The sequence below is a fragment of the Bactrocera oleae genome, chromosome 3, assembly GCF_042242935.1.
Source record: "Bactrocera oleae isolate idBacOlea1 chromosome 3, idBacOlea1, whole genome shotgun sequence".
Classification (NCBI taxonomy): Eukaryota; Metazoa; Arthropoda; class Insecta; order Diptera; family Tephritidae; genus Bactrocera; species Bactrocera oleae.
Genome location: NC_091537.1, coordinates 77835052 through 77847490, shown reverse-complemented (window position 1 = coordinate 77847490; position 12439 = coordinate 77835052). Strand labels below are relative to the sequence as shown.

The window sequence follows — 12439 nt, the reverse complement described above, 5'->3', positions numbered from 1 at the left end:
AAAATTTCTTAGACGGTTATGTTATTGCTTGCGTAAGTATTGTTTGAGCTCACGTCAAAGTTGAACACCAGTAAAGAAAAAATGCGCTTTATTTAACAGCTTTCTTTTATAGAAGCAAAAATGCAATCCAGGTGGCTGAAAATGTTAATATTGTTTATGGTTCATACTCTAAACTGTAATGGATAACACTGGTCTGCAAAAAAAAAAATTTTTTTTCTCCTTCTGGTTTTCATGCATGAATTCTTTATATTTTGTGCTCTAGACACGGAATTTGACATACAAATAAGTACCACACGTAGATTTTCCATAAATTATTTATTTAATTAAAAAACAGAATTATTAAGGTATCAATTATTATTATAAGAAAATGAAAAAATATTACGGTCCAAGTTTTACAGTGAAAAATCTTAAAGTATGATTTTATGATGATAAGATGATGTTATTTTGTAGTTTTTTTCCTTTTCATTGTTTCCATTGGAGTTTCTCGGCGAAGTGACCAACAGAAATCAGCAAGCATTGCTGCTGACCATTTCCCATTGTAGCGTTTTTCAATCTGCATTATATCTTGATGAAACCTTTCACCATGCTCATCTGATACGGCTCCAAGATTTTCAGGAAAGCAATCCAAATGTGAGTCCAAAAAATGAATCTTGAGTGACATATTGCATCCTAAAGATTTATAAGCAGAAAGAAGCTCCCGAATGATTTGTCGGTAGTTGTCAACTTTGGTATTCCCAAGAAAATTATGACACACTTTCACAAACGCCACCCAAGCTCTTTTTTCTGTTTTGCTCAACTTCGATTCAAAAGCTTCATCTTTCATTAGCTCACATATCTGCGGACCTACAAAAATCCCTTCCTTCAATTTTGCGTCACTGATTCGAGGAAATTTGGTTTTTAAATATTGAAAACCTGCACCATCTTTATTGATCGCTTTCACAAAGTTTTTCATAAGTCCCAACTTTATGTGAAGTGGTGGCAGAAAAATTTTCTCACTTGGGACTAAAGGTTTCTGAGATACATTTTTAAGTCCAGGAGTTAAACTTTTTCTCAGAGGCCAAGATTTTTGTTTGTAATGTTTTTCTCTTGCGCGACTGTCCCATTCACAAAGAAAACAGCAAAACTTTGTGTATCCTCCTTGTAATCCAGTAAGTATGTGGACGACTTTTAAATCAGCACAAATATTCCATAGGTATTGAGAATATTGAATTTTTTCAAGTAATACCTCTAGGTTTGCATAATTTTCCTTCATGTTTGTAGCATGTGCAACGGGTACAGATGGGTATTTGTTACCATTATGGTGTAGAACGGCTTTTAAGCTTATTTTCGAAGCATCAATAAAAAGTCTCGCGAGGAATTGGTCGCGAGGAATTGGTCTCTTTGCAGATGGGATGTTTGGGTATACAATCTTATTTTTATTTTTTTTCGAGAACCCTCGTGTTGATGTCATGCAGAAATAACAATCATTTTCATGATTCTGAGGTTCACTCCAAATCATTGGCATTGTAAACGACATGGATTTGTGACTTCCTTCAAGCCAACCTCTCAACGTTCTTGAGCAGCTATTGCAGCATACTTTTGGTAGCCAACTTTTATCTCGCTCATCGATAGAAAATCCAAAATATAGGTTATATGCTGTTTTAACAAGATCTGTCATGACATTTCGATGTGTTTTTAATACAAATTCCCCACAAACGTAGCAAAAACAGTCTGTTGAATTCTTACAACTTCGTGGCATTTTATAACCTAAAATTACATAAAATTTATTTTAAAACAATTTTCAAAGGATTATTTTATATTTATTTGCTCTGCTTATGCAACTAACTACACATAAAATACTTAAAATCAATATAGGGAACATAAACTTCATGCAAAACTTACCAAAATAATTGATATAGAGGTATAGGTAACGGTGATCAGCATCAGGTGATGATGCTCTCAATATGTAATACATTATTATGATAGCTTAATTATTGTATGTAAGAGAGATAGCAGTAGTGTAACTCTTAGGATAACAATGTAAAATAGAATGTAGGATAACTTAACCCTTAGTTGTACTAATATAAATGAACTTAATATTAGCCTGTGAATGCATGAATTAAATAAATTTAAAGATATGTTTAATGTGGGTGTCGCCACATATACACGGCTTGTAACGTAGACACACAAAAAAGTGGAAAAAAACCCAAATTTTTGAAATATAAAAAAAAAATCATATAAAAAAATCTAGACGTGATGGAGAAAATCGGCTAACGGGGATCGATTCAGGACATTTGAATCGTCATATTTATGACCAAAATTTTTAAAGGAGGATTTCATTGCAGACCAGTGTAATCATACGCATCATAAGTCGACTCCGTTCATATAGTTTTGATGTCAAAGATCCACTCTGAAAGGTCAGTTGTTGAATAAATCGTTCGATGGAAATCGGCGAGTCCAATGGTCATGTAAGCACTTTTACGATATCTTATTGCATAAAAACTCATTTGGAACGATTTAAATAAGACTGGGTACAAAACGAAGCTCTATGTATGACAATCACCCAGAAGCGCTAGCCAGGCTTGATTTAGTCAATAGAAGAAGAATTGTGTTCCACTAAACCAACGTCAAGCCACACAAATGTATGGTGTGAGTGACTCGACAGAAGCTTCGGAAGCTTGTTAGGAAGGTTCTGATGTATATTCCTTTTAGACCAGACCTGGCAGCAAGCGATTATTACTTATTCCTATCAATTTCAACTGAGTTTTCTGGTGAAAAGTTCGCCTTAAATGGCTCTTGTTGTCTGGTTGTCTCAGTTTATTGCAAATAGTGACGAAGGTTTCTATGAGGGCGACATGCAAAATGGCATCTTGGTATCGAACAATAAGAGGCATATTTTATATATTTCCGTTCATTCTAACTATACTAAATAAAACTTTCAATTTAATGAATAATATGGATTTCTTTTCACTAGACCGTATATTAGCGCATATGTGGGCTCGATCAATTAATATCGGTTTCCGTCACTGTACAGATTACATAAACCAACAAAACACCCAGTGCTAGTACTATCAATAAATTAGTGCGCAGGCGTAGCATTTAAGAATTTGTCGACCATGCATACAGTAACTTACACATACATACGTCGTTTTGAAAATAAAAATAAAAAAACTGTTATAAAAGTGTATATTATTTACGCTACTCAGTAGCACTTAAATAAAACAACAATGTGAAGAGTGCGATATAAAAATAAAATCACTTTAACTGCGGCAATAAATCAATAACAAAAGCAATAAATCGCTGTGGCAACGAACAACAAACAGCAAATAAACACATGCGAGCACATATATAGGTATATGCAACGGTCTGGCTATGTGTGGATGCGTCAGCTAGCGAAGCGCTCATGTATATATACGAACGTATGTACCGCCACATGTGACCAGTTAGACACACAAACACAGACATATCGAATTACATTTAAACGGCGTGCAATAAAAATTACAAACGACGGGTAAAAGTTGAGCAAAAATCATGGTGAAACAAAAGGCTTTGTCATAAAAATGGCGAAAAAAGAAAGAGAGTGGGCGTGCGAGTGGGTAAAATACTTATAAAAAATAAAAAAACTTTTCATATGTAGCAAGGATATTTGGTTGAAGTATTTTAACAGCAGACAAAATAAATTTTACTTGTGTAGTTTTACTATTTGACTGACTGCCTCGTAATGACAGAAGTGCATGTGCAGCAGAATAGCAGTAACAACAAGAACAACAGCAAGTACTAAGGACAATTGTTGTGCATGCGGGTCATAAAATGTAAACAAATAATCAAAAAATAAAACGAAATCACGAAGAACGACTAGACAATACCGTTAAACAGCTGAGCAAGTTCACAACATAGGCAAATGTTTGCAAAGAATGGGTTGAAATTGATACTTTGCTCTGGAGAGTATGCGAGAAGGAGGCGTTGTAAACATGCAAAGATAGATATGTGTAGAATGCTTTAGTTTTTGAGCTGACAGTTTTTTGTTTAAAAAGTAGAGTTCTGTTTATACCTAAATAAGAAGCTTCTTTAAGGTTAAACTATGAATTCTTTCTAAGAGGAAAACTTTTACATTTCTTTGTCGAAATTTGAAATTTTTAGCTCTATATATGAATATACCAGATAAGTGTTGATATCTCACTCATGTTTAGCTCCAGCTATAAAGAAGATAGATTGACTTCTTAAAGGTATACCGTGCTCACGACAGTCGGGTCTACTACTGGTAATATGTGCGGCATGACTCGGCAGTGATATGAATCCTATTGTATTTTCTACTATGACCATCTGTACTAGTAGAAATCAGTTTTATATTCTGCACAATCGCCTACAAGGTGCTGTCGAGCATATTGTGTGAAAGATTAAAGTAATTTGCCAATACCTAAACTGATTGGATATTATCAGTGCGGTTTTGTAACGGGTCGTTTGTTTCACTATAACTAAATAATCACACTGCGTCAAATCCTGTAAAAGATGCGAGAATATAGAGATGACACCCATTATTTCTTGGTCCATTACAAAGCAGTTTTCGATAGCCCGCGAAGGCATCGTGTGCCTTCAAGGTAGAAACGTACCTCTCCCAACCGTTTGATATCTGGTGAGGTTTAAAACAAGGTGATCTTACCTTTTCACCTCTTCAACTTCGTCATGGATGTCCAGCTATATCCTATGCCGACGTCATAGCCATAATTGGACGTAGCAAGACAGACAAAATTAACATTATTTTAACTACACAGGTCGCAAATAGTACTCGTACTTCTGTATGGCGCAGAAGCATCGATAATGTCAGAAAGTAATGAGCTGGCGCTCATTGGCAATTACGTTCCAGCGAAAAAGGTTTTCAATGCGAGAGTCACTGGTACATGTTATGCAGGTACACTGTGTCTCCGTTGGAACAAACTGTGCAGAACAATCAGTGACAAAACTTGGTGTACGTGGATGGAGAAGGAGTAGGAATATTAGAGGCGTCTGAAAGGTATCGATACGTCAGACCGTAACCCAATAGGGTTGATAGGGATAAATAAAGAAGAAAAATAAGTTACTTTTATGTGTTATTATTGAAACTTGGATTCAAGTGTCCTTAATTGTACTATTTTTAGCGTAGAGTTCCAGACAGAATCAGTAGCAATTATAATATGTCTCAGAGCTTCTAAGTAAAGTTAATTTGACAAGCCGTCCTTACAGTGGTATTCTAGAAAAAAGGACACTGGAATAAATACCATACCAGCTGTGTAATAGTGCTACTCTAACTTAGCCTTATATAACGAATTTAACATTTTTGCCGAACAGATTTGGAAGATCAAATAAATTTCCTTGATTTGACCATTGATCCTTATAAACTGTTATTGCTTAGTGAATGAAATTTTGTTCAGAAATCATCACATTAGCCACCTACGATCCATCCTAAATCTATTGCCATGCAGCAACAATAACCAAGCTAGTGAATTGAATTCAATAGAGGTGTTTGTGGATACTGCATTGAAGCGGTTTCTCTGTTTCAATGCTTCTGTCTTTTATTTTAGGAGCTTTAGATACAATACAATTGCGCATTTTAATTCTCGGTTGCACCGCAATTGCTGTAAATCTGTTTGAACAGCTGGTATTGTTTGTTAAATGTTGTTGTTTGGCTTTTGAGATTTGATATAAGCTTTCGACATTTTTATAGACTATTTTACGAATTTGTTGAAGGTTCTAATGAATACATAGAAGTACTTGAGAACTCAAGAATGCTCCAGGCTTATGTAGAATATGTATGTAAATATTATCAATAACAGAATTAATCCTAAAAGTACAGCAATAAGTCCATCTGGTATAGTTGACGCCGCACTTTCAGTTAATAGAAAAAATGTAAGCTTTGTGGACATTACGAATGAAGTCGCTAATATTTCGATGGTTTTTTTTTTAGGTACATTAAATTAAATATTTTATATATTTGTGTTGCACTATGTTATTACCTGCAGTCACATAACATAAAAATCTTTCATACCCACACATAGCTGTGCTATGTATTATGTTATATACATATTTGAATTTTGGCACTGTGACCTTACAACTTATCCCATACGACTGCGCTTTCACATTATCTGGTATTCAATTTGCATGGCCACACTGGCAAATGGCCAATGCAAAATTTATTTTACACACACGCTTCTAACATGTTGACACACTCAAACGCACATTGCCATATACCATATAACTACGTGTAGAAATAAATTTATTGTAAAAGTCCGAAAGCTATATAAAGAGCTTTAAATTCAATTCCATTGCTTTCGCAACACCAATCCATGTAATGGTGGTCGAGTATGTGGTAATTCAATGCAATGTAATGCGATGCGTTGTGTTGTTCTGCGCTGAACATCGGTTGATTTGGTTGATTGTATGATTGGCAATCAAATTTGCTTGTGGGAAAAAATAACTGACAGACAGACAGACTGACGGGTTGACTCGATAACTGAATGGTGTGCCGTGTGCAATAGCATTCAATGCAAATGTCATGTGTGCTGTGCTTTGGCAACTTATGAAGGTATGTTTAATTGAATACATGGATATATTATATCTGCTGGATATGTTGATGAAAATGAATCGTTGCGAGAATTAAGCACATAAAAGTTTATAGTTTAGCTATGTTGAGTTTGAATAGTGGTTAAGAACATATATTTAAATTTTCTTAAATCTTTTAGACATATATAATAAATCATTATATCCTGAGCTGGCACTATTAAGTTTTCCACTATATTTATAAGACTCAAAAGGAAACGTTAGAGACCCCACAAAGTATATAGATAATTGATTATCCTGACAAGCGGCGTCGATTTAGCCATGTATACCATTTGCTTTAAATTTCGATATAAATAAAGAAATACTTGAAAAAAACATTTATCTAAAGCCTTTGTTGGCAACGGCAAAGTATTTAATGAACTGCTACAGCTCTTAGGTGAAATTTCAGGGTTAATTTCGGCGACGCGGGTCAAATTGTTTAAAAGAGCTTCAAACACTAATTCAATAACAGCTATTATATATTTGTGTTTTCTATGTTTTTTTTATAGTATGTTCCGAATTTTCTATGCACTCTATACACGTCGGACAATCCGGACTAACGCCATGATGAATTTGAAACAGATACTTTTTAAAGCATCCATGCCCGCTCAGTATTTGAGTTAGGTGGAAATTCGGGTCACCAAAGTGTCTGTCTATCCGCGAATGAATGTCTGTTATCAGTCTGCGGATCCATCGTTGTTATGTATGTATGAGGTTTGCCAACGTTGCTGCCACTTTGTAAGGCTTTTGGTTCTCTTCTCTTTTTTTACGTCTGAAGACGGCTCTAAATTTAAAGTCTGTTTTTTAACCACTGCTACCACTGTGTGGTCATCCGCATATACGATTCTTTCACGTTTTTTGGTTGGTGTATTTTTATCACTCCGTCGTACATCAAGTTCCATAGTAGAGGACCTAAGACCGAGCCTTGCGGTACTCCAATTGTGAGCTTCGACTCGAGGAACACCTATTTTATTATAAAGGAGTTGTAAGTTGGGTTTTATAGTCATGGCTTCCTTTAGGGCTCTATTCGGTATTCCATCTACTCCAGGCGCTTTGTTGTTTTTAATTTTTTTAGCTATGGTCAATATTTCATCTTCAGTGATCAACAATGGTGGCTCTGCAGCTTCGTCTCGTGGCTTAGCATTTGATATAAGGTAGTGTGTTGGAAATAATGACCCGACCACTCTTCTCATAAAGGATGTGCTAAAAGGCTGCTGGGATTTATTTTTAAATTTGACACTCAAATTTTGTACGCAGTTCTTATGATTTTTATCCGTTGAGCTCAATTTCGTTAATGCCACTCTGGTTACGCCTTAGGCGACGTCCGGCTGAGTGACAAAGATTTCTGAGCGTGGCTATTTCTTCACTTCACCAATATAGTTTACTGGCCTTCGTTTATTATGGTGTGTTGTACTACGCATAGTTGTGCTGCGACCAGTTCTTTCCTCACAGCGGATACCAAGTGTGCGTCGTCTTCACCTTGTGCCTACAGACTATCTAAAAAACGTCTGTATCGAAATTTCTTTGCCTCTAGCTTGGTTTTTGAGAAAAATTTATGCTGGGACGAACCGTTTCTCGGGTGAACAAAACTTCAGCAATTATAGCCATGTGATCGCTATTTGTGTAGATGCCTAACATCTCCCACTTAATGCGGCTGTTCAGTGTATCATTAGGTCTATTTTAGAATCTTTATATCCATTTCGATAGGCATTTTTCGTGCCATTATTCATTAACGTGAAGTTCATTTGGCTCAGGAGTTCGAAAATGAGACCCTCACGATGGTTTGTACTTTTGCTACCCCAAGTGGTAGACCAAGTCGCCCGCTATTACTATTGGCAATTTGCCTCTGGTTTATAGGGAAGATTCCAGGAGAAATTCCTCAAAATCTTTAATTGATGCGCTAGGCACAGCAGCTTACAAAATACATGTCTTGTATTTTTTCCCTTGTCAAACCTTTATGACCCCTTTACAAAACCATATTGCTGCCTTGCCAATTCTGTATTTGATTCAACTATGTCTATGTCTATGTCTACATTTATATCTACGTCTATGTCTATTACTATGGCTAAATCTATGTCTATGTCTATGTCCATGTCTATTTCCATGTCTAAGTCTAAGTCTATGTCTATGTCTATGCCTATGTCTATGTCTATGTTTATGTCTATGTCTATGTCTATGTCTATGTCTATGACTATGTCTATGTCTATGGCTATGTCAATGTCTATGTCTATGTCTATGTCTATGTCTATGTCTATGACTATGTCTATGTCTATGCCTATGTCTATGTCTATGTCTATGGCTATGTCTATGTCAATGTCTATGTCTATGTCTATGTCTATGTCTATGTCTATGTCTATGTCTATGTCTATGACTATGTCTATGTCTATGTCTATGTCTATGTCTATGTCAATGTCTATGTCTATGTCTATGTCTTCGTGGAGCGTTTGTCCATATCCTTGCAACATATCCTCCAGCTCCACACCGCGTGCAAGGACCTATCGACCTGTTAGTCGTGTTGCAATATTTTCGTGCAATATGTATGTCTATGTCTATGTCAATGGCCGGGGCCTGGTGGTGAGTAGTGGATAGTAGTGAATTCTTTGAGAAAAGATTCTGAAAAAAAAAATATTGAGTGCTCCGGGTCCAGGAGGAATCGTCTCCGATCTCTCCCCTCGCTCGTTCACTGTTTATGTTTCGACGATAGGAATACGATATTTTCGTATCCCAATCTTTCATCGAAGAAACTAAAATCTCTTATATGACCACCGCAACATTTTCCTTTCACTGCTCCTTATGGTATACTATTCGTCAAAAGTAATTGTTGTTTAGCATTAAACTTTCCAATTCAATAATGTACTTATTGTAAATAAATACGTTATGAATATCCTCTGTTACAAATAAAAAATATTGTCGTTTTCATAAAAACATCAAAGTTCTTCTGATTACTTTATTTATTAAATTTGTAGAAATAGTTAAAATATGATAACCGAATTTGTAGCTGAAATTAATTGTTGAAAATAAATCAACTTAATTTGCATATGCCTCAATATGTCGGAAGAAATTATGATCTCATGCATAAGAAATAAATTGAAAATTATTTTGCCATACTGCTCATAAGCACTTGAAAAGGAAAGTAAAATATTTGTGCCTTTTTTTTATTAATTCAAAAAAATAATGAAATTATTTGCATTGTCTAGCAAGTTTGGAGAAAAATTTTATAATTGCTTCAACGCACGCAAATAATAAAGAATATAGTAATGCAGTGAAGCGAAAGGTTTTTTGCAGTCACAATGAAAGGCATATGCTATAATATACATATATGTGGTATGTACGAATGTACTTATATGAGCATATAGGTATGTATGGGTGTAAGTACATATGGGTGAACTAAAATTAAGACTACTGTTTTATTTCTAGTTTATGAAGACATACATGCATATAAGCTCGAAAGATATTATTGATTTATGAATTCATATGGTAAGAATGTATGTTTGCTTATAAGATATATATTGCAAAAATCATATTTAAACTATTGTAGAAACGTCATTTAATATAAACATTATAGTTAATTTCTAATTTCTTAATTTATTCAATTTTGTAATACTGTTATACTCCATTAAATTCCCTTTTATTGTACAGTTTTGTGATTCATACATACATACTCGTATATACGTATGTATAATGTCAGCAATTTATACAATAGTTATATAGCTGCTCACATTCTTATTGATTCAAAGCATTTCAGAACAAAAATGTTTACCCGAATTAGCAGTGAAATCATATGCAAGTGTTCTTTACCTTAAAGATTTGGTGACTTCAGCAGCGCAAATATCCTCTGGGATACTCCCAAACATGATATCTGTGGGTCAACTCTTACTGGGAAAATAATTCATGCCATTATCCGATCGTTTTATCACCCTGTGGTTGGTATTTCTCAAATCAATTATTTTAACATATCGCATCGAGGAGGAGTTGAATGAGTTGATTTAAGATGTTACATGGACCTATTGTCAATAATTTTTTTTTCATATAAAAAATTAAATATTTTACTCAAACTTTTTTATTATTCCAAAGATACAACTTTTTGTGAAATATTCGAAGGAAAATATTCAAAACTCGGACATTACGGCGTCATTTTCCATTTCCGGCAGTCCTTCGGGAAAAAGTTGGCTCCGCGTTGACAGCAGAACTTCTTACGGAAACATCCGAAGTAAATATAGAAAATACATGTTTTATTTAAGGCCATAAACTCGGTATTGGACGAGGGAAGTTTTTAAAAATGTGCAAAGTGTATTTTTGGCAGAAAAATACTTTATATAATTATATTTGGAAGACCGTTTTAAAATTTCAATAAGATCGGTTGTGTAGCCCGCCGAAAATCTGCACAACCGGCTTTGAAAACACGTTTATTATAATTTTAAATGACCAAAGCTGAAATCGAGCACGCAACCTTTCAAGGCTGTATCTCCGAAACTAGTATTACTCTGAGCAACTTGAGCAACTTGAGCATTTAGGACAACATTCTAGAGATGTTGTAGCATTTAATAAGAAAATATAAATAAAATTAAAATAAATTGAACTGCCGCTTAAGGAGGCAGTAAGAGATGTAGTTAGTATTGGGTTCAAGTGAAAATATAACAGTTTGACTTAGTGCGAGTTCAGAGCGTCATTTTGCTTCAGCATAGATATATTAGACAGAACAACGAATGTTTTTTTTTTTTTAATTTAAATAAATAATCTAGTTTTTCTTTGTGGTATATTAATTCTGTTTTTCAAAGAGTAAGATATAATGTAATATTTTTTGATTTTGCCACTTCGGTTGGTTTCGGAACAGTGTACTCTTTCTGTTCGTATTCACATAAGTAATTTATCAGTAAAAACTTCAAGATTCACACCAACTTTCTTCTTTCTTCTCCGATTGATTTCGTAGTGGAGGTCGTTGTTGGTATTTTGTGGATCCGATTGATTTAGACGAAGTCTTTCACTAGCTCGCAGATCCCAATCGTACAGATCTTTTATTTTTTTAATGGTACTTCGTCTTGTCTTCGTTCATATATCTGCTTTGCTTCCTTTTTCTAAAAATGCTGTGAATGCTGCACACAGGGCCTTGCTAATGCGTCCGTATATGTCGATATCATGGGCATAAGCCAGTAACTGGGGACTCTTACAAAAGATAGTATCAGCACGGTTAAGGTCTCCAACGCGAATTATCTTATCAAGTATTAGATTAAATAAATTGCTCGATAAGAGGATTTTTGTTTGATATCGAAAGGCTCGAAAATGTCCTTGTCTATTACAATAGGGCTGATGGTAGCGCTCAACGTCATTTTGCATAACTGTATAAGTTCTGTAGAGTTTCCAAATTCATACATTACGGTATATTGCGGTGATCCCTTTTTGTACTGTCGAAAGCAGCTTTGAAATCGACAAGAAGGTGGTGCATGTCGAACTGTTTTTCTTAGGTCTTTTCCAGGTGTTGGAGTCTCGTGAATATCTGGCCATTGGTTGATTTACCAGGTCTGAAGCCACACTGATAAGTTCCAAACAGCTTGTTGACTATGGGTTTCAGAGTACGCTCGATAAGAGCTTATATGCGATATTCAAAAGTCTGAGCCTACGACAGTTGGCGCAAATTACGGGATCACTTTCCTTGTGGATCGCGTAGAGCACACTAAGGTTCTAGTCGTTGAGCTTGCGTTCTTCTGTCTGTTTTGGTTTAATGAGCTTCTCCCTTAAAGTCAAGGCTCTTCGTGGGGATCTACACTGTCAAAAAATGTACTGTCTGAAGGAAGCAATTGCCCAGAAGCGGCGTGCTTTTTAATTAGGACAACGGCAGAACACTCATGTCGATAGTAACTCGCCAGAAGCTCCGGGAGCTTGGTTGGGA

At 35.3% G+C, this 12439-nt stretch overlaps 1 protein-coding gene across 1 annotated transcript; it reads left to right on the top strand.

Annotated features, from left to right (window-relative positions):
- The first annotated feature begins 8565 nt into the window (after positions 1 to 8565).
- On the top strand, positions 8566 to 9141 carry LOC138856122 (serine-rich adhesin for platelets-like). The gene has a single exon (XM_070106537.1). The coding sequence runs from the start codon at positions 8566 to 8568 to the stop codon at positions 9139 to 9141; it is 576 nt and encodes a 191-aa protein (XP_069962638.1).
- The last annotated feature ends 3298 nt before the right edge of the window (positions 9142 to 12439 follow it).

Coding starts and splice junctions, on each gene's coding strand:
- LOC138856122 (XM_070106537.1), top strand. CDS start 8,566: ATGTCTATGTCTATGTCTACATTTATATCTACGTCTATGTCTATTACT.